This window comes from Hetaerina americana, unplaced genomic scaffold (genome assembly GCF_022747635.1).
Source record: "Hetaerina americana unplaced genomic scaffold, ioHetAmer1.1.p SCAF_1, whole genome shotgun sequence".
Taxonomy (NCBI): Eukaryota; Metazoa; Arthropoda; class Insecta; order Odonata; family Calopterygidae; genus Hetaerina; species Hetaerina americana.
Genome location: NW_027286069.1, coordinates 51,474,966 through 51,498,236, shown reverse-complemented (window position 1 = coordinate 51,498,236; position 23,271 = coordinate 51,474,966). Strand labels below are relative to the sequence as shown.

At 38.8% G+C, this 23,271-nt stretch overlaps 1 protein-coding gene across 1 annotated transcript in view; it reads right to left on the bottom strand.

Moving 5' to 3' along the window:
* LOC139691812 (centrosomin-like) overlaps positions 1-23,271 on the bottom strand; it is a 68,878-nt gene that overhangs the window by 32,745 nt on the left and 12,862 nt on the right. Inside the window, exons 2-3 of the mRNA XM_071589692.1 lie at positions 5,885-5,952; positions 3,790-3,944 (exon numbers count right to left, since the gene is read on the bottom strand). Coding sequence (XP_071445793.1) covers positions 3,790-3,944; positions 5,885-5,952 — 223 coding nt within the window. The remainder of the gene's footprint in view (positions 1-3,789; positions 3,945-5,884; positions 5,953-23,271) is intronic.

Genomic DNA, 23,271 nt, shown 5'->3' with positions numbered 1-23,271 from the left:
CTTGCTGAAGGATAACTCATGAAGTATCTGCCCAAATTACTTTGCTCATTTTTACACGAATGATGTTTATTCCACAGTAATAGGCACCTATTTTTTTATGCTTGCCCTTTGAGTTGCTCTTCCTAAAGGTGATGGGTTAATCCTTAAAAATATCCAAGCTATGAAAAGTCCAATAAATTTATTCAAATTACTTTCTACTTCAGAGTTTTAAATAAGTGCAAAAGCTTAGTCCACCGGGAAAGTCCAGTACAGGTAACTTTCTATTAATGAGCCTTTTCCATAAGTCTCTAATATTGTTCTTGGTGGATCATTTACAGAACAACAAGCCCAAATCTGAGGAATTTGAATTAGTATTGACCTGGTTATTACTACAGGGTGGGGCAGAATGGACTCCCTAGTTACAAAAAATCACTGTAGAGCATGCAGGTGAATTAGCGGAGTGGGAGTAATGGCATTACTTGGGGCACCATTTTTTGTAGTCACCATGCAACGCTATGGTGAGTATCGAGGCTTCATCGTAGAAACGTTCTTTAAGAGCAATGATAATATGGTGACGACGCAGAGGGCACTGTGGTCAAGCAATTAAGTGAATTTTCACCTCTACGGCTGAGCAAATGAGCAAAATTTTTGTCACTGAGCGACTGACAACCCTCGCAAACTTCACTCGAGACCTCTTCATAGCCCCAAAGTGACAAGTTTGGTCCTCTCTGTCCTCCATAGGCATTATTGGGTCTTACTTTTTTGACTCCTGAGGTTCAACTGTTACTGTGAACTATCTGCGCCATTATGAGATGCAGGAGAACCTTTTACTCCCCAAAATGGAAGAGTATGGTGAGAAATATGACAAAGAAGCCTCTTGGTTCCAACAGGATGGTGCCATGGCTCATACCACCTGTAATTTACGCCAAATCCTGCAAGAACAAGTTCCCGGCCGCCTGATTTCCTTACAAGGGGATGTTCTATGGCCCCCTCGCACCCAGATTTGAGTCCATGTAATTTTTTTTCTCCGATGATATCTCAAAGCTGAGGTTTGCAAAGTTCGACCAAGGACTTTGGAAGCTCTTAAGGAGGCAATTAGAGATGTCATCACTGGAATAACGCAAGGTATGCAGAGAAAAGTTTTCCAAAACTTTTTTTGAACGACTCAACATTTGCATCGCTCACCAAGGTCGTAACCTGGATGAAATAATTTTCAAAACCTAATGAAAATAAAATGGCATTGGACATAGTTTTCAGAAATAAAAACCTTTTTTTAATTCGTTTGGTTTTTTTATAATTCACCCGTCAAACCAGTGAGTCCATTCTGCCCCACCAAATATCTATACCAAGAGATATACTGAGATTAATTTATAAAAACGTAATTAAAGTAAACATATATTATTATGAAAGAGGCCTTTAAAATTTGCCTTGGCTATAGGTATAAAATACATTGGACTCAGTACATTTGGCAAAACATTTGTTCAGATATTTTAAAATAAAACGAAATCCTACTTTTGGGGTGTCTTGCCATTTTTGTAGTTCAATGACAATAAACAAGGCCCTTGCATCAGACATGTTTTCATGCAATTTTAATTTCAATTCAAGTGTCATTTACAGCCCGATTGATGAATCACTTTCCTTGTATCATGATATGAGAAGATTATTTTACATAATTCATAATTGAGAATGACAAAATCCTAGTTCGAGCGCTTTTTATGGTGTGGTTAACAAAGGGAAAAAATACTCAAAAAGGGTGAAACATTGTCTTTACACTGGGGGGAAGTAGTTTTGCAAATACAGGGATGTACGAAAATTCGTTGTAATGCCCTAAAACATGAGTTTGCGAAATGCACAATTGACAATCGGTAGAGCAGTGCGCATATTTGCATAAGAGACCATAGTTGCGTGTACTTAATGAAACTTACACATACTATTTATTTAGTAAAACATGAAATAATAAAAACGACAACCACTAACATTCATTCCTAAATGGGGGAAAATCCAACCAGGTGAATTCGTAGCTACGAACTCTGCGTTATCAGGCGAGGACGTTTCCTCGCCGACATGGAGGCCAGTATAGCTATAGATTATGAGGAATAATTGTGTTTGTTTTCCTGGAGACCTCAAAGAGTAAGAGAAGTTGTTCGCCGAATTTTGTTTATGCGAAGAGCACTAAGAGAATCGGGTGAATTAACAACCGAAACGAGTTGGAAAACCGCATAAAAAGGATCATGTGGTTATAATGAGCATGGACACTCAGAAATATCGGGAACGCAGACAATGAACATGAATTACCGGGCAATGAAAATGATCGTGGCTAATGCACGCGTTTCTTATCGCAATTGAAAAATAACTTTGAAAAATTGAGAAGAGCTTCGGAAACGAAAGGAAAACGGTTGAAATTTTTATATGCATTATATATATACAAGATACATTATGTACATATACCCCTACTTCACATTTTACTTACCTTTCAATGCACACCTGTACGCTGCGTTCCATTCAGACTCTATTTCATAGTTCATAACTAAATTCACGATTAATTTATTATCATATTTAACGATTATTAGTTATTTAGATATTGGCTAGGAATAATTACAAGTGTTTTTTTAACCGCTACCATCGAAGTTAAAATTTATCCACTCGCATACTTGAGCATTAAGAAACTAGAAGTCCTACCGCTTAAATTCCGTCGTCAGCATGGCTAGCTTAAGTTTAGCACCATGATAAGGTATTCCGCCAAATTTTCCCTACACGCAAACCAAGTATCACTCACCCGCTTTAAATTCGCTGAAATATTTCGTAAAAGGATGCGCAAAATCGGTAAGGCACAAAACTGAAATGCACATTTAATTAAGAGGTGCCGCGGTGCGTTCAAGTTCAGTGACCAAAAAAGAGAAATGGTAGCCGTCGTCACTCCCTCCGAACAAAATAGGGAAAAAATGAAATTGAAAATGATTAATGACAAGATGTAATTGGACAATTGATTCATTTCTCTCATCTGACACCGAGCTCGTTTAAAAAATCGGGTGATTCATCAGTTACGGTAGTACTCGTTCACGCTAGTCTTTACATGACAAAGGATTAGCCAGCCACTAGGTTTATTACGTTCGAGTAGTACGCATAAAGACAAAGTCAAAATGTTAACATATGACTTTTTGAAATAAACGTCCACTACGCGTTGCCTTGCACCCTAACACAGCACGATCACATTGACTTCCGATTCCTTCCACAGACGCAACGCACGCAAAAGATAAGTTACGTGCATTGAGACCCAAGTTCGGTGAGTAAACGAAGTCGGCAAACCTATGCCCACCCGCGTTAATGACATCTGAGTAACTCACGAGCAACTACACTCAAAATTCAATAAATGTTCCGTCAGATCATCGATTGCGCATTATCTAACAAAATGGGCAAACCATTTTACAAAAAAATAATTAAATCACCCTGCAAGAGAAAGAGATGTAAAATCAACTGTCATTTATAAAAACGAAATCCTGGGTTCCTCTTAATGTGTTAAAAACAAAATAAGGGTCGCTACAATGGAAAAATAACACTTTCATGCAAAGGAAAAGTAATGCACGACTAAGAACCACATATCATCATGATATGATATAAGAATGGGATGAAAAAATTAATGAAAATAAAATAATTTCTAAACACACTTTCAAAAAAATGTCAGCTTAAAAAGATAGTTTGCCTGTCACTTGAAAACGTCCTTGACCATTCACTCCGTTGTGATGCCAAAAATAATTATTAATGACTAAAATAGTATTATTAGCAACATATTAAATACTCTCAAAACCATACCTTTAATTCAATGTTCTTCTTGAAGGGGTCTTCCTTTTCACTGCCTCCACGATAGGGTCCCAACCTTTCTTCCAAAAAGTAGATCCGCAGTTTGAGGTTGAAATTTTCTTTTTTCAAATGGGTTAGTTGAGCCTCGTAGTCCTTCATAGTGGGCCCTAGAAAGGTATCTTTTTAATATAGACATCGCCAAAAAAGAATTGTGTTTATACAGTAATTAATTAAATTGATGACTAAATATTGGGCAGTATCCAGAGGAATACATAAATCCATACGCCCATATCACTATGCATGCTACCTAATATTACTTAAAACAATACATTCATACCTTTACTATTTCCACAGGTAACACAGACCTGTGCCAAGCATTCGTCGAAACAGGCAAATGCGTATTAAGAAACACGGATAACCCTATCGAAGATGTTGGACTTCTCAAGATTCGTAACAGACTACTGCTTTTCATGAAAGGCAACGAGTATGACAGGAAACGGGGACGCAAACTAGGTAGGTCCCACCCAATTGTATTATGGAACAAAGGAATAAATCACGCCCTTATCAAGGAACAGAACAAACGGATCATTAAATAAATTTTGGAAGATGCAGCTATTAGAGAGGAAAATTACTAAGACGGCATTTGGATGCACAGAAGCAAAGGTAAAACGTGCAGTTCTATGACAACTGACAATAAATAAAATCAATTTCCAATAGTTTGTAAAAGAACGGAAAGAAGCAAGCATTTTATTTCAATTCAGTTTTCCAGCAGAAGAATTCACTCGTCCACCTATCTTCACGAAGTTGGTTTCATATCGGTGGTAAATGTATTAAAAGAATTTACACGTAGTAATACAACAACAAGAAATAGGTCAGATTGATTGAAACTAAATTATACTTCCCTGAAAAATTGTAATAATCGAAAACAATTGCCAACTGGTGAATGAGAATGGCACTATCGGAGCACCACGAAAGCAAACGGGAAGCATTCGAAACAACTTCAAACGTTTTCCGTAATTTACATCTTAAAAATATTATTCTCCGAGGGTCATGTTTTCCCGATTGTCATCTTCCAAATACGTTTCAGCACAAAAACACTTCTGGCCATCGATCTGTAAATATATGCGTCAGCAACAATAAACTTTGATTGAAACTTACTTCAATATAAACGAGACTACCCACAAGATAAAAAAATGAAGAATTCCAGACGCTTTCTTCTTCACGCTATACCTTACTTGTAGTAAGCCGCTACTTAAAGAGGAAACGGGTGCAACTGTTTTGCTACATCATCATCGAAATATATTTCTCTACGCAGCAACCCACATACATACACAGTTGCCTTATCAAACATTAGTTTGCACATATTGATAAGGCAAAGGACCAAACCACGATCCAACAAAAGTGGCCCTTTAGGGGTCATGCACGGGCTGTTAGGAAGACATTAGTTATGCCTGTGGGTGGGGAGCAAGATTTTGGGTGGAGTCTCTATCCATTTGGCTAGACCCCAGCACAGCGGAGAGAGCGATGACGGAAGTTATGCTTAGGCTGAGGATTACATTAGTTGTGGTCTTGGTTCACTTCCGACTACACCATTTCTTGTTTCAAAGCGATTTTGAAAAATAATTTCTTGGTCGTAATTAATGGATTATTAGTGCTACATAAGATTTTAGGAAATGTATTAACCTTACCTACACTTAATTTTCAATTTTCTCGTGTCAAACCACTATTTAAAATTTTAATTACTCATTTCTCTGAGTATTATTATATTCTCAGCATACTGAGGAATTTACGGTACAACAGAAAAGGAAATATGAGGGAAACTAAGGGAAATTGAGGGTACCCAAAATTACACCGACCTTGCTTCCTACGGAATCGCCGAATGGACACAATGGGGGAAGATAGCTTCTGAATGGCATCGCACCAATCCGATTTCTAAATTGACTTTATGCTTATAGTTTATGGCTGTACTTTCCTGCCAAAAGTTGTTTGGCGATGGTACCGTTAACCTTTAAGCTAAAACTTGGTTTTAGAGGCTAGTGGATGTAACTTAAAAGTACCGGAAATGAGAGAACAAGAAATTAAACCTCCGAGTAAAGGAAATACTAACCTGTACTGCCATCATTGCTGGACGAGAGCGGGTCGAGTGTTACCTCATGAAGGATACTGGGGCTGGTGCTAAAGAAAGAAAAAGAAAATATTTGTTAAACAAATAGCATAAAATTCCCACATTGATTGATCACTGACTTAATACAGAAACTGAGAGGGGATTAATTATGCTGCTTCATTAGTAATTTCCGGCTCCAAATATATTTTACACAGTCCAGTCAGTTTCACAAAAAGCGATTTTCGTGCAATAGTAAAGAAAACAGCAGATTTTTGATCTTCCATTCATAGCCTTCACACAGAATTAATTAAGTCCAAACTTTTTGTTACTCTTCTTGGTTAACATAATTATTAGACACGATTAAGGAGGAGGGAAAATACCTATGGTTGACGGTTTGGTAGCAAAAGATGGTTTTAACTAAACATAAGGCAAGTTCAAGGTTTATAACCATACTGTAAACAAATAAATACATAAGGTTAATGAGAAAAAAGTCATTTCCACTTAATCTCTATGTTACAAGTGATTTAGCGATTCAAACGAGCGCCAGTTGTCGCACGTTTCGGAGTATATGTAACTTGCAATAAAGATGTACATGAGAAAGAACCATAAAAGAAAGATAAAATGGAATTTTGCCCAGCCGATCAAGTACCAATAATTTTTGCAATCAATGACATATGACTGAAAATAGTACTTTGTAAAAATGATAACTGATCATCTTAGCTGGCGCATACCGCCCGCGGTAACACTACACGCTGACTCTAAAATACACATTTATATTAAACATTGGAGCAATTCAACATTTTATCCAGGAACTAATTGCTAGAGGCACACGCAACTATCCATTGGCGTACAGGATATATTTATACGGAATACTCGTACACTGGCTGTAATGCTTAAAAACCAAAATGAGACGAAAAAATCTTTTTCATAAATTGCACCAATCTAAACGCAACCTTCAACCAACGCTAGAGTCCATAATACATTCAAAATGCAAGAGAATCAATTCGACTTATGCCCAATTTAAAATATCGTGCTGAGGATACTACGTATTAATCTGAACTTCGGCTATAGCAAACTACTGTATCTTCATTACAATGCCTTACGAATAAGTTCTAAGGTTTGAAGGGAGATCTTTTTTTTAATCATATCTAAATGATACGTATTTACAACTTTCACACATCCCATACGTGCATCATGTGTTGACGAGAAATTGCACGTGTGAGAGTTAGTGGCAATGTTGACGATGCACAAATTCAGGTTTAATCCTACATTTGATTCTTCAAACATTTTTCTAGAAACCTTTTTCGCGAATTCATAATGAGTCCACATTCAATTTCATACACCTGATCTCTGTACAGATAACAGATCACTTATCTAACATGACTAAAATTGTCCTTCAGAATAACCATATATTCCGGTGAACATCTACGAATACACATTCCAAATCGAATGAATAGGAAGTCTGTTGATCCCCTAATTCTCTTCTAAATAAGTACCCTAAATACCATCTAGGAAGCACCTTTTCTTCAGTCTAAGCTAGCTTTTTTTACTTGGGAATTCCTCTGCTTTCCACTATATTGTTCAGCGGGTGACTCTAGTTAGCCTTCGACACATGTATCAGTCGGTCCAAAAATTCTCACTTATCTGCCCAGTTTCTTTTATATTTATCTGGACAGGTCCTATAATATTTTTCTGAAAGACGATCGGCATTTTCCCAATTAATGCATGTCACATATGATTTTATACGTGAAATGAAATTATTGACTCAGTAATTCCACACCAAAGTGTGTGGAATTACAAAGTCAATAATTGAATTTCAATATATTATGTCAAGTCCATAAAGTTACGCCGGAGACGACAAAAATTTGATTTTGTAATGCTCTGTTAACGTCTTCCCTCAATCATTTTCAAAATGCTCCAAAGATATATTAGAGTCTGGTGTTTTTTTCTACGCAGAACCTTAAATGCTATATCGAATTCTGCCCTCAGCATGCACTCGCTTCCTTAACAGCCTTCGGCAACGTCCGCTTCCTCTTCCACAGCAATTGCATGAACTAGAGGTCACCTTAACACATTTGTGTTTATGCAAAGCTTGCCACCATTGCGTAAGGAAAATACTTCAAGAAAATACAACATTGAAATTGTACAGACAGACACAAACAACTCGTATAGCAAATGAAGTCATGGCATATTTTAATTCTCAGAGCCAAATCCCACGAGAACGAAGTTCCTAAAGCATGGGATTCTTTTTAAACCGAAGCAGCCCCATTGAAAGACTTAAGACAACAAAGACGCGAGTGTGCCCAGTAAGCGTTTCGTGCGAATAAGTTCAACGTCTCAGGAGGGACGTGACGCATCCCGAGGCGGAGTGCTGGACCTGCAAGTAGTAAAAAAATCACGGCCGGAAGAAAACGCACTCCGACCGCTGGACGATAGGGTGCGCAAAGTGGGGCGTGTAGATAGAAAGACAGGGAAAACGGAGAGTAGAGAAAATAAAAGACGAGAAAAGCAGGGAACAAGGTACCAAGAGGGATGAGGTGGATGGTGGGGGGATGCACAGCAGGGGGGAGGGGTGGGGAGTGGGGGACGCGTGACGCGAGGGGAGGGAAACGTCAAAGGGTGAAGCAATGAATAGCTTTCCAGCTGAGGGGACTGCTCGGAAATAGTAGCGAGGCTCCCTGACTGGGGATCCAACAGCAGCGCTACTTCTCATTCAAACAACTTGAGTGATATTCCTTCGTACAACTCGCCCAAGATCACGCACACAACACATAATAATAGTCGATTATCGAAATTTCCTTATTAACTAAAATGGGACTCAAAACATTAAATTATAAAAGAACATACAAGGTTCAAAGGAGAAATTCAACGATTACAGGCCACACCCGGGCGGTGATACCATAGAGACCCAATGAAAAATTATTCACGAAAAACAAAAATTAAAGACTACTGTAAGGAATAAAAAATAACGAGACAAAACGATAAATCAAAAGAAAATATCAAATAATATTTAACTTAAAAAGAGATATCTTCCAAACGGATACAAGAATGCTCCCAAAAACCATTCAATGCATCCGCCACATAAAACGAAATAGTCTCCCTAATATCACGTCCTTCAACATAGCACACTATCTTTCAGTATTTCTTCCACACACTTGCTTTGCCTTTTTGGGATTTCAAATTGAGATCAACTTCCTTTCAACCCGACCATTTTTAACACCCCATTTGTCTTCCTCTGAACCCGACTCATTTTCTCCACATCCAAATCCCAAAATCCTCTTATATACCTTAAATACATTTCACATTTGTCTTTCTTAACATCTTCTGTTTTTATTTAATTATTGAATCTCGCATCATGCTTTTCTTCTCGTCAATTTCTCGCACTTACCAACACAATTTTTAAACTTATGCCTCTAATATCCCCATTTTCCTATAAACTACTTTCAAAAATACGTAAACTGCCACACTTGCTCTAGCAAATTATTATTTTAAAAGCCATCAAAATAAAGGCAACAGACGTGCAAAATATGAAATTTTTCAGTGGCACCATTTGGGTGACCATTGCTACCATCATCTGTATTGATTTCATTATCTGAACTGTTGAAATCATCTCATTGTCTTGCTAATAAACATGACAATCAAATCAATGACCTTATTCTCTAATCCGTACCTGAATAGCAAATTATTCCATCAGGAAAATTCCAAAATTACCTTGATCATTCCCAATATTTGTTCCATTTCATCATCAACTTCCGGTGAATAACCATCATCGTTCGAAGACAAGCACACACATATGGGCGACGCTCATTTCGCATTTTTATTCCATCCAATTAAGCCAATTTGGAGCAGTTTAGTCCACAACCACGAACAAAAGAATGGAAAAATGGCCAAGACCTTTCTATCGAATTTGAACGAGCCTCGTTTAATTCAAAGAAAAACGTCTTTTTTTTACTTCCCGTAGTTACAGCAGCTATAACACCGACTCCAATTCCATTTCAATATATTTAAAAGGCAGATTAGCAAAGCAGAAATATCCATTAAAAAAATGGAAACTTTGAATGAATGCCGTCGAAAATATTATCAAGGATTTATTGTAATGCGCATGCATATTAAAAATGAAAAGGTTAAATGCACACAAAAATAAGTTAAATGAAATTGTATTGCACTGATAATGTTTTTCTAGAGGTAAATCTGCGAAAAATAAGGCGAAACTAAAATCATTTCAGGGACGTCTCAGGACCCTAGAAATTACAGAACTACATCATTATCTCCCTCCCTCTCATGCTAATTTCTTGGGCATACCTTTGAAACGTCATGCACTTCCTAAATAATCATAAATTATTCACAAACAAAAAACATGGGCTTCGAAAGAGTAGATGACACACACATTTGTCTAAAATTCTTGCGTCAGCAAGGCCGAGTCAATTCCGGGTAATGGTTTGGAAAGCGTTTGGTGCACAATTCGAAGTCCTCGATCCAAAATAATGTATATAAATACGCATTTTACAGACCGCCAGTCGAAAGAGACAATTCAATGCGAGAATTAGAATATCAAATCAAAGGTTTTTTAACCTAACACAATGATCGCGACATCTTATCGGTGGATATTTCTATGTCCCATCTATTGACTGGATCACATATATAAACATAGTTTTAAAACGGGCGGTAAAGACAAAGAGTTCCGCGAATTGAATTCTTGTAAGCAACGAATATTCCCGTAAAAGTATTAACTATAGAAGCTATAAAAGAAACTAGTGACATGAGGTAGTAAATGCTAAGTTTTCGCTACATGGGATCCGAAATAAGAAGCCCAAAAGGAAAATTTACTTGTTGAAAGAAGAGGACTACAATAGCCTAAAGTGCGGGCTAAAGAATCAATTTGCCAGTTTTAAGAAAGATACTAATCACCGAAATACTGAGGATACGTGGAAACACTTCCTTGAGATCACGCGCTCAGCAGTCAACAAGTTCATTCCTAGTAAATTTTTTAGAGATACACGGAACCTAAATGGTATACAGGGATGTTAGAAAGGCATTACGACGTCAAAGAATATGCCCCGCCGCGAGAAAAAATATAAGGAATGATATCTGCAGCGACAAAAAGAATGAGATCACTTATGATTACAAGATATCCAGGGCGAATGCCAAGAATGAATTTCGGAAAGCGTTAAGCGCATTCAATACGAAAAGTTTAGAGGAAAATTTGAAAGAGATCCCTAAAGCATTTTGGCTATGCGTCAAGAGAATTTCAGAGAAATAAGTAAACTGTAAATTCACTCAAAAATGATAAAGGCGAAAGAGTAACCGGCAAATTGGAAAAGGCTGACTTAAATTCCTTATTTGAAAGCGTCTTCACTAATATCTCACAGAATAGCTTACCAAATCGTACCGGTCAACCAATGCCCAAAATTGAAATCTCATATCATGGTATAATACGTTGGCTAAAAAATATTAAGCCTAATAAATCCTTCGGGCCCGATGAAATACCCGCTCGTATATTTTAGGATCTAGCTTCGGAAATTGCGCCGTATCTAGAAATAATATTCAAAAAGTCGCTGGTAGATTACAAGGTTCCCAGAGGACGGCTAATGTAACACCAATATTTAAAAACGGAGACAAGGAGGAATCCTCACCACCATTTCAAGGCTATGGAACATATGGTTGTTAGTTCGATCGTGAGACACCTCGATAACAAGGAGTTTTAAATGAAAAATCAGCACGGTTTCCGAAAAGGTAGATCCTGCAAGACACAAATTACGCTTTTCGTTCATAATATTCTCATTTCGGGAGGGAGCAATACTCCAGTGGACCCGATTTTCCAGGATTTTAAGAATGCCTTCGACAAAGTACATCATAGTCAACTACTCGCATAGCTAGAAGCATATGGCATAGATAAAAATATCCAGGGTTGGATTAAAGACGTTTTGAATGGTCGGGTAGTGGTGATAAATGAAGTTAGCTCAAATGCAAACGAAGTTACTTCAAGTATTCCCCAGGGAAGTGTTATCGGACATCTTTTATGCCTACTATACGTTAGCGACAATGATTCCGTAGTCACTAGTAAGATTTAAGACGTTTATTTTCCGACGATGCAGTGGTTTACCGTGATATCCGTGATCCCGAGGACACAGCAGCACTGTCAGATGATCTTAACGCTATACAACGCTGGTGCGACACTTGGCAATCAGAATTAACCTTGAAAGAGTGCATATTAATAAATGTTTGGAAAAAAGACATTCCCATCCGAAATCCTCCTGAATTGGGAACACCGAAATGGAATGAGTAGACTGAATTAAATACCTAGGCGTTACACTAACTCACGATCTTCCCGGGATGAAACATACAAAGAAAACGTGGACAAGCTAACAAAAAAATGGGATTTATCAGACGAGTACTAGGTAAATGTGACGAAAAGGTCAAAGAGAGATGTTATCTGTCGTTAGTTAGGCCCTATTTAGAATAAGCTGCACATACAGGTTGGGTCGCATTACCTGCCTTTTACTGTCTCTTTGGGGGGAGAGCGTTTTGTGTGGCATGCTCATGTGGTGGTGGAGTTTCGCCTTCTTGCTTGATTGTGTCCTGGCTTGCGTGTTGTTGGATGGCTTTCCTGCTGCATCCTGAGGTGCAGTTGCCTGTGGGTTATGGTATATGTGTTTGCACGAGTGCTGTGGGTGTGCACGCTGCTGTGGGTGTAGTTTTCCATGTTGTTGTTTTTGCATGGGGTATTATTCCTTTTTACAGGTGGCGGCCTGGCACCACCCCTTGCGGCGGCTTGCGGGGTATTATGTAGATGTAGATGGGATCCTCACGAAGTTAGATTAATAGCCGAATTGGATCGCGTGCAGCGTAGAGGAGCTAGATTTGTAAAACATTGTAATGATAAACTTAGTAGCGTATCCAAAATATTAGAGCTAGGCTGGGAAACATTCACGGAACGATGGTTAAATAACAGATTGAAGATCTGGCATAAATTGGAAGGTCGCTTTAGCAGTGAAGCTGATAATGCATCTTACTACGGTAGGAGAGATCATGTTAATAAAATTAGAGAGATTAAGAGAAGAACAGATAGATTTTAGATGTCATTTTTTCAACGAACGATAGGGATCATAATAACTTTGTTCGACCGCGGTAGGGCCATGTTCGGGTAAAATTATTCTGGTGTGTATTCACTCCCTGCCACACACCACAGCGGTGGCTTGCAGGGTATACGTAAATTTTGAAAAATAAATAAAACTTGGGTTAATCATTCATGACATTCTGGTATTGGGGAAATCAATAAATCAAGCAGATACTATTATTCTTATTCTACAAAAAGAATTGATCAAGTACACGTACAAAACTGTCTTATTAACTACAATTATGTGGAATTAGTGACACGGTTGGTTCGCGATTATGTCTCTGAGTGAAAACCAAGTCGTGATCGATAATATGAGTTCCGATTTTGTGAATGTAGGCCTTGCTTGCCGCAGGGAAGCGTGATCGGTTCCGCACTTTTCTCGTTTACATAAATGACATTCACGGAAGGTAGCTAAGTCAGAATATTGGCCTATTATATTTATTTACCATGATATACCTATGTTTAAAAAATCACACTTCGATGCTATTTCTAGCGATCTCAACAATATTAGCACTTGGTGTCTAGAGGGGAGACTCTTAAATCTAAAATTAATTCAATAATGAATTTCTGGGAAAGGGAATCCTTAAACATACAGACTCAGAGGGGTGGTGGTAGTAGTATTTAGGGGGGGCGACCGACAGCTGAGGTCATTTGCGCCATAGGGGATGGACAGGAAAGGATGAAGGGTGGAGAGAAACCCGGCGTCGGCATTCGCCTACTCTTTACGAAAGGCGCCAAGGGGTCCGCAGCTTAACGTCCCTTCCGACGGACGGCGTACTCACTCAAAGTGCCCTCCAAAAAGCACCTCAAGTAGGGATCGAGATACCTCTGAAAAATATTCAACACCGCCGGGATTTGAACTCGGGCCCTCCCCGGGTGGGAAGCCAGTACGTTGGCCCCCGCACCATCTCGATCCCCAGACTCATAGGGGTATGAATACCATTGGCAAATAGGATAAAATACCAGGGAGACACACAGTCATTGGACCTAAAATGAGAAAAACACGCTAGATCGTTTGCCAAACTGCATGATGGAAAGTAGGCATCATCAAACGAGTAGTAGGGAAATATTCTAACGGCAAATTAAGGAGAAATGTCATTTCGCCCTGTAAAGTCCTCACCTTGAATTTAACAAACAAAAAGAAAGCGTCAAATTATCAATTGAAATTCTGGACGGAGAGACATTGGAAGAATGAAGACATAACATAGACGACTTCAACTATTAGACAAGTACTAATCGTTCGAGTTCATCGCTGAAACAGAGGGAATGATTCTAACGCCGCATTAGGTTTGTGGGCGATGATGGTGATTTTGGGTGCATAGGCACGCCAAAATTTACTTAATTAGCGCTTATATTGGTAAGTTAGAACACAGTGATATGAGGGAAATTGACTTCCGAACCGATCGGTATAAGAAAATCGTACTATTCGAGACTGCAACAGGAGGAAGCAAACAAAAACTTATGACAAAATGAACTTCCCTAATGCTGGCATTCACCAATCACCAATTACTCTAATGATGGGCCGCCTAATACCCCTACTGCACGCCCTTCTGGCGGAATGTACGGTAAAATGCAAATGTAAATATAGAGATTGACGCATGTTACCCCATAAGTTACAATAAATTCCTAATCTCCCATTTCAACAGTTCATAAAACGTTTCCTCTACATGGAGACATAATAGTAGCTGTCGTTTGATCTATCGGAATACATTTTATGCGAATTTTCTTGTCTACAATGCAAATAGCGCGTCCTAAGTTAGCATTGTGGATTAGATTGAAAATTGGGAGTTTTCAACTTCTACCTTCTTATAACGTAGGCATTTTAACTATTGCGTCGCAGCTGGCTTAAATCTATTTTAATAACAAAGGCAGGCATTGGTAAGTGGGGTGTTCAAGGGATGCCCTTCGCCACTTAGCGAAAATACGCCTGTTGGCACGACTGATAATGCGAGCCATTCACTACTCGCCCGATCAAAGCTATAATGCGAGCTTTATAAAACGAAGCAAGTGACGGTGCCGCCTCAGCAGTGACGTCAAGCATCCAGCACAGAAGACGCCACTATCGAAAGATGCCACTATCCATCATCCCCAATAGGTGTTTTCAATCGGCAGAACACTCAAATGCATTATGATGATGCCGATGACATATCTTTACGCGGACATAAAATATAATCTAAATGTACGTCATGATCATCATTATTGGTTGTAAAACTATCTAAAAATTAAGCTCGCCCACCACATTAACATTAATATTTTCCCAAGCACGGCTTCACTAGCCATTATTCTCGAAGTCCATTATACGAAGCGTTTTAGATTCGAATATTTTTTAAAACTGAATAACAAAAGGACGCAAAAACGATCTACATTTTGTCAGAATGTACGAGAAGGCTATCCGGCGGATGCTTCATCATTCTTTCCTACTAAAGCTCGGTGACGAAACAGGAGCAGTGCATTTGAAAGAATTAGTGACTCAACGCTTTTGCTCGCTAGCTTCGGCTTAAAGGGAATATTTGCACTGCCAGGCCCACGATGTGAGCAGTGCGGAAAATATCAAGCAACTGCATTGCTTGAATGCAATGGTTTATGGACCAATTACAAACAAACAATAGTAGTCATAGAAAGAGCATTTATCCAGTTTGGCGTCACACATAACTGACTGAAGCCTTAAGAATGAGGGTACGTCACGGTAATGGGCCAATCATGATCTTTTCAGGCCTCAATCTGCATACAGTCACCATCATCTACGCATCCAAACGAAGAGCCCACCTAGATAACCCTCTCATGAAGAAAGGCATTATACAATCTGCAAAAAGATAAGAGTACTTCTTAGTTGAGAATTCTCAGAGACATTGACAAGGGTGCCAGGGTTCAATTTCCAGGTAAGTCTCTCTGGGCACATGCGGCTCCACCCAAGCTATGTGATTTTTCGGGTACCAGATCTTCCGGGGAAACCATAACCGGCACCGGGAAAGGAACTACCCTGATGCATGAATTTTACACGCCGTCGGGCGAAGTACAGGTGGCTTCCTGTATATGGTGAACTCTACCATCACCTACCAAACCGACCTTCGGGTTTATTAAAATGTTTATACATACGCACACATTTTGATTAAACATTTATACACAGAAACTCGGAGGAAGGACACTCGCATATCTAGTTGACGTTTCTACGGCATGGCCGTCATTGAAGATATTGGGACACAGTTCTGAGTACTTCAACAATTTTTTATCGGCCTTAAATTCTTCTTTCACTGTTATATGCACTTCTATTTCGGACTCCACCATGACCTTTCTTGACAAAACTTCACAACAACAAATTCACTACCTCAGTACATTTCAAACCCACTACATCTACATAATACCCCGCAAGCCGCCGCAAGGGCGTGTGGCGAAAAGGGGGGGGGGGGGCAACAACCGTAAAAAGGAACAATACCACATGCAAAACAACAAGATGGAAAATTACAGCCACAGCAGCGCACGCGCATACAAAAATCCCTTCATCCAATACTCATGCAAACACATACACCACAAACCAACAAAAAACTGCACCCCAGACATAATGACGAACATTTTTCATCATTAGAATGAAAACGACGTTACTGCCCACCGATTCTATTGGATAGCATACGAATCTATGTTATTAACTCCATAAAAAAAGAAAATGTATCAAAGGTGATCCTCACAAGAATCATCATAATTTTTAGATGTAGTTTTGTTAGAGTATGAAAAACGTACTTGGAAACAAATGTCACTTTTAAGTTCATGTTCTTTAAAGATAATTTAAGGTCACAGAATGAGTTGACCAATCTTCAGAATAATATGGGAATAAAAAGATGACAAACTCATTAAATTTCAACATACCACTGCTCAAGTGTTGATAGACCCCTTCAAAAGTCACCAAAGAAGTGACTTAAATTACATTTGAAGTCCTGAAAGGGACGGAAGAGAGCATTACCACAGGCAAAGAAGTGGACGAATCTCTTCCTTTGAGAACGTAACTGGCACTGAAAAGCCTCTCTCCATGTCCATAACCAAGAATGAACGCCACGAAGAAAAACTAACAACGCCATTACGTTTGAACGCTTCACTGATGCATCTATCTTACAATAAAATCATTTTGGAGCCAAACACATCTAGAGAGGGTGGACAAAGATCGAATTGAACGTGGCGGTAGGATGATTTTGTTCTTTACAAGAAGAGAAATTAGCCTTGAGATATCTTAGCATGACAACTGGTCCTTAATTATTGAGCTGGGTTATTAAATACATAAACCGTGTACCAACATTTCATGGCTACTCGAGAATATTTATTCCTTTACGAAACTACTTGAATGAAACTTAAAAGTTAGAAATATGGCCCCATGAGCAGAGCCTTAGATTTTTTTTTATCCGAGCAATAAATGATTTCGATGCGTGAAGGACGAAAACTGTTGCGTAAGGACTTTACCTGACTAGATGACTCGAATGTTTATCCTGATCGATCAGTTTCGACATGTTTCTGATTACAGAGTCAGGCCTCAAGAAATGGGAAAAAATTATTCCATGCAGTTACTCAAATAGGGGGCAAAAAGAATTGGAAATTCATTAACATACATTATCACATGTTCCATGAATCGACTTTTACTTTCCGTTTTAAATCTTCTCACAATTGTTTGACATTCAGATACACTTCGCAAGAAGCACTACATTTAAAAAAAAGTGAATTTTGGGTAAATAAATTGATTGGTTCCAAAGTCATTCTTTCAAGTATAATGATTTTGAGTGTAAAAAAATACTACCATAGCCTCTTCCATAGACAATAAGGAAATAAATTGGCTATCGACTGTTTTGAAAATCATTTATGCCAAACGGCGTAACAGGGCACGTACGATTCCCAAAATTTGTCTTAGAAGAGAATTTCTTGTACAAAGAGTAAATATCGAACATGACAAAACGGCAAAAGTAATCATCAGGAGCGACAAACAATCTCATTGACTCTAATCTTGAACTTCTTTCGCTTAAACGCAAATCTGATCAAAAATTTACAGTTGCCATACGCTTCATGGGAAAAACCAACAAAATGCAAAGACAATATAGCAAAATAAGGCCTGTAATAAGAAAAATGGTTGCTGCAAATTCAAAACAGGTAAAGATGACCACTTTGAATTCTGTTCCGAATTCCACTCGGGTCCTTGACGTGAAATTGGGGCATCTATTTAAGCGGCACCCACGTCTGAGGACAGACGGTACCACAATAAATCTCCAAGGCCAAAGCTCTACTTTTTCAGAACTTCCAAGGGAACTACGAGGGTAGGCTGAAAACTAATGCACACATGCTTGTAGGCCACAAATAAAATGACCTTCAGATACACTTCTGGTGGCATTAGGAAGTAACATTCTCCCTCAAAATGCATGCGCAGGTTTGAGGTCGTTTCTTTCATCCAGTGTATTACTAGAAGCGTAAGTATGGAGACGTGCTCGAGTGTTATGTCTACGCGAGTTAAACAGCGTGCTGTTTTCTAATTGTTAACTGCTGAAAAAGTGACTCCTACTGAGATTCATCGTCGTTTACAGGCTGTTTATGGCGACGATGCTTTCGATCGGTCTACTGTAAATTGATGAGTAGTAAAATTTGGTGGTTGCGAGCCTGGAAAACCATAATTGATGATGAAACACGCAGCAGACGTCCGATCACTGCCATAGACGATAAACATCGCAAACTCGTCGAAGATTTGATTCAAAATGGCCGGCGGATCACTCTAAAGCGTATCGCAAACCATATTGGAATTTCCAAGGAAGAAGTTTGTCGTGTTAAAGGCAGCCTGGCGCCAATAATCTTGCAACATGACAACGCTCGTCCACCAACTTAGCGCGCAACTGGAGAGACTCTGCGAAACCTGAAATTTGGAACCGATTCCACACTCTCCTTTGTCCCCGATTTTTTTCCTCAACTCAAGAGACACCTCAAGGGTAATCATTACACCTCGGATGATGAGGTGAAGCCAGCTGTCATGTCCTGGATTCGAGAAAGGTCGGAAGAGTTTTTCAGTGACGGAATGAAAAAACTAGTTACACGTTGGGAGAAATGTATTAGCCTTAACGGCGACTACGTTGAAAAATAAATATATGATTTTGAAACTTGAGAATTGTACTTAAATGTGCTTTTTGCCCGACCTTGCTATTTGTTTTTGTTCACGATCTAAAAGCATGTGTGCAATATTTTTCAGCCTACCCTCGTACCTTCTTGTCCGTAAGGTAAATTACCTCGTCTTGGCACTATCCAGGACATTAACCATGAAAACTTATTAAGTACTTTCTTAAAAATACCTAGACTATTTCCGCACGGCGCTGCGCAGCTGCACTACCTGGGAGGTACAAGTATATCGATGAATGGGAAAAGCAGGGTGGAGAGAAACCCGGCATCGTCATTAGCTTACTCTAGTCTAAAGGCGCCAAGGGGTCCGCAGTTTAACGTCCCATCCCACGAACGTCGTGCTCCCTCGAAGTGCTCTAGACAAAGCACCTCAAGTAGGGATCGGGATACCACTGAAAAACTTTTTGGTGTCTCCAGGATTTGAACCCTGGTGGGAAGCCATTACGTTAGCCACAGCACCATCCCCATCCCCCGTATTAATTCCATCTCCAACGACGAGGGCAAGAATATTTTGATAAGTTTTTTGAAGACATGAACTTGGAACACGTTACATAGTAAAGTTATACTCCAATTTCCCAGCCACTAGGGTTATGATGTTAAGTACCCATCCACGTATATTTAAAAAAAGGGCAGGCTTAAACCAATTTAATGATATTCAGTCCACTAACAATAGACCAATTTCCATTAGGTACTAGGAAATTGAGAACATTACAGAAATAACGACATTAGTCCCCATTATGCAATCCTGAAGCAAAAACTTCCATTATTTTATTAACTTAATACTACGTGAATCCCAATCTAAACATGCAAACAAATGTAAGACAACATTGGTAAGGAAAAATACAAATTCTTCAGAGTGCTACACGGCCATGTCGGTGTCAACGTTGTACACATTTACAAAAGTAAAGAATAATTATAAGGCTAAAAAATCTTAACATGCACTAACATGGAATAACCGGCTAGCTAGCTATTTGACTGGTTGGCTACCCTACGGTACTATCCAACCATAAGTAAAACCCGTTTGACAATTTTGCATAAATTTGTAATAATTACAAAAGACACTGGTGAAAATAAAAGGAAGGTACCACCATCCCACGGCAACAAAATAAATATTAACAGGCGCGGCAGGAAATTTTTCCCAACTTAAGCTAAATTCTAAAACTAGCAAAACCCTCGCTAAGCAAGCCTTTACGGAGGTTAAAAGAAGAACGTAATGATTTGTAACCTTATGTTGCCCAGAAATCATAAAGCCAATAGTATCAGGTGGATAGTTAACTTGAATACGGAAATTTTCACCGAGTAAAAATCATGGGGGTTATTGCATGCTGAAGAGTGTGCTTTATTTAGGGATGTTCCAAAAAGCGGTCAACTTCGAGCATCAAAAACACATGCCAATTGCCATCGCCCAAGGGAACGCTTTCCGGAAACACACGTCACTCCGGGAAGAAATAATGAGGAGGATGAATGTGGTAAAACCGGTCCGAATATTTTCATCTACATTTCAATTGATCTGCCAACATAAGCTATTCTTGCGAAAAGCAGCTTAAATCCAATTTTCTTCTGGAAATAAACATCGGTTCGGTCTCTTAAGCAGCACGATTAGGCTTAATTTTATAAAAATTCTTGGCGGGTAACTTTACGCTTCCAAAAATAATTCTCATTTAAAAAAAGGTTCGAATTTACGGAATGTGCTCTTTTAAGTGTGATGCTCATTTGATGTTCGAAGGAACCATTAGAAAATTGATGCCTGAACTCGTAGGTATTCGTAGGATTAGGGCATTTTCGATCCCAATTTACGTATGACTAAAAGGTTAATTGCTGTATGAATCTTTCATGAAATAAAAACCGGCAGTCATTTAGCCAGCTGATCTATTTTTCGTTTCAGACACTGAAAGAAATTCACCCTCTGACTTGGAAAAAATCTTTTGACATTCATAAGCCAAATGGGCTATGCACCAATCAGTATTCCTAACCTTTATTTAACGGGAAACTACGCGAATTCAGATGGTCGCTATTCTAATAACGTTGTCAAAATTCCATGTATGTTAGAAACATTTGGTCCAACTGAATACACTATCAGGTCTTTCTTTGGTGATGAAGATGAACCTTCATTTTTTCGCATGCTAATAGTTTCATAATTTATTTCTTAATTTATTTGTGTACAATTTCTTCTTTGGCAGATAGTTTTCAAAAGATAATGACCTGTCTGAACATTACGTCTTACCCAATGGAGTGAGGGAATCCATAAAAACTTGGCAAGAGAAGAGGGAGGATCGAAACAGATGAAAAATAGAAAAACCATAGGCAGCCACTATACGGTATTGCTGACATTGATAATTATTAATTATACATGACAATAATCATTTTAAATATTTCTTGTTTAATTTTATTTTATAAGAGCTTAGTGACAGGAGTACTTTTGGATCTTGATAAAGAAGATTGCGACATTCAGGAGTGTGGAAGGGAGGAGATGTATGATGAAGTCGCACACGATGGACATTTAGGAAAGAAAAATTAACCGCCATCATAGGGAAGAAAAATGACGGAGAGGAACAGGTGAGTATTCATATGTGGGGTAGAGTACGATGGATGAATGAATGGATTTGCACTGGGAACGAAATTGAGGAATAAAATGGGGTGATTCATAGAAAACTACACTTGCTCATTTTATATTTCTTAAGACTGAACAGTGCCACGTCCGGTTGTGCGGAGGTGCAGAAGGAGAAGAAAATAGGTACCTATTTGAAAATATGAAAATTGAGGCAATGTATGGAGGAACGTATACTCAGACAGGAAGCAGGGTAGCTCCGGCGGAAAGTTTTCCATCTCGAAGTAGGACTACGAAAAGGTTCCTTTTAGAGTAATTTTCTTCGTCTCAAACTTTGTGATGGGTGTCACATTATGGTAAAAGCGGGTTTACACCGCTCTTGGTGAATGCTTTTCGCAGATGACGTTTCGTTCTGCATTACCACCAGCGAAGACTTGAAGAAGAAATTGGAAGAGGGAAGAAGATCAATTGATTACCTGGGTTTTGAGATTAATAGAAGCAATGGGGAATTGGCAGGATGACAGCATTTACCATCGAAAGGTGGGATTGCAAATGGAGGGAAAGCTTAAATACCTGGGAACAATGATGGACGCACAGGGAAGATTGGAAGAAGAACTAAATTATGGAGTGCAGTTGGCCTGGAGACTCAGGAAAAAGGTATCATGATTGCTATGAAATCAGAGAACCTGTGAGATAATTACGGGAAAGGTGTACAAGGCAGTCGTCAGAACAGCACTAACATATGGAGCAGAGACTTGTTAGGTGAAAAATGTGCACGAGAAGAAATTGGACGTGACGGGAATGAAGATATACAATGGATTAACTACACGAGAGAGAAATTAAAACAATCAAATGTCGAGGTAAGGCAAAGGTGGGAGAACTATTGGCGAAATTAAGAGAACTGGACCTGAAATGTGATAGGTACGGGTTGAGAAGTGAGGAGAACTACGTAGGAGGATAGTAATTGAGATGGAATCGGAAGGGAAAGGAAAAAAAGGAGCCCGAAAAAAAAAGGTGTCTGGACTGAATGACAGAAGACCTTGATGAAGAGGGAATGATGTCGGAGGATAAAAAAGGCAAAGAGTGAAGTGACCACAATCTGCGACCCCACCAGAGGGTGGGAAAAAATGAAATGACGATGGTTGAGATATTAAGATTCAAGAGTAGAGACTTCGAATTTTGTCACTGTTATTGGGTATTAAATATTTTCAATATTTTAAAATTCGATTTATTTCCAAATTAAGACAGCATTTGAGTGTTTGAGACAATTTAAGTATTAATTGTTTGTGTAGGTGAACTGTGAACAAAACCATGAAACACTTCTGATAAAAGTGAAGTTCAATAACATTACTTGTACGGTACCCGAAAAATTATCCGGAAAATCAAGTTCAAATTAATAAAACGAATATACAAGATAACGAGATATAAGAGATGATAATGTCCTCGGACCTAACTGATACAGCAATTTCATGTAGTTGGAGGGTTAGGAGAGTCCTTGGACCGGATTACTCGCATGTTACGAATTTTTCTGGTGAAAAATGTAAATCGCCGTTTGCAACTGCTCATGTGTGAGACTTCACATTTACAAAAGAT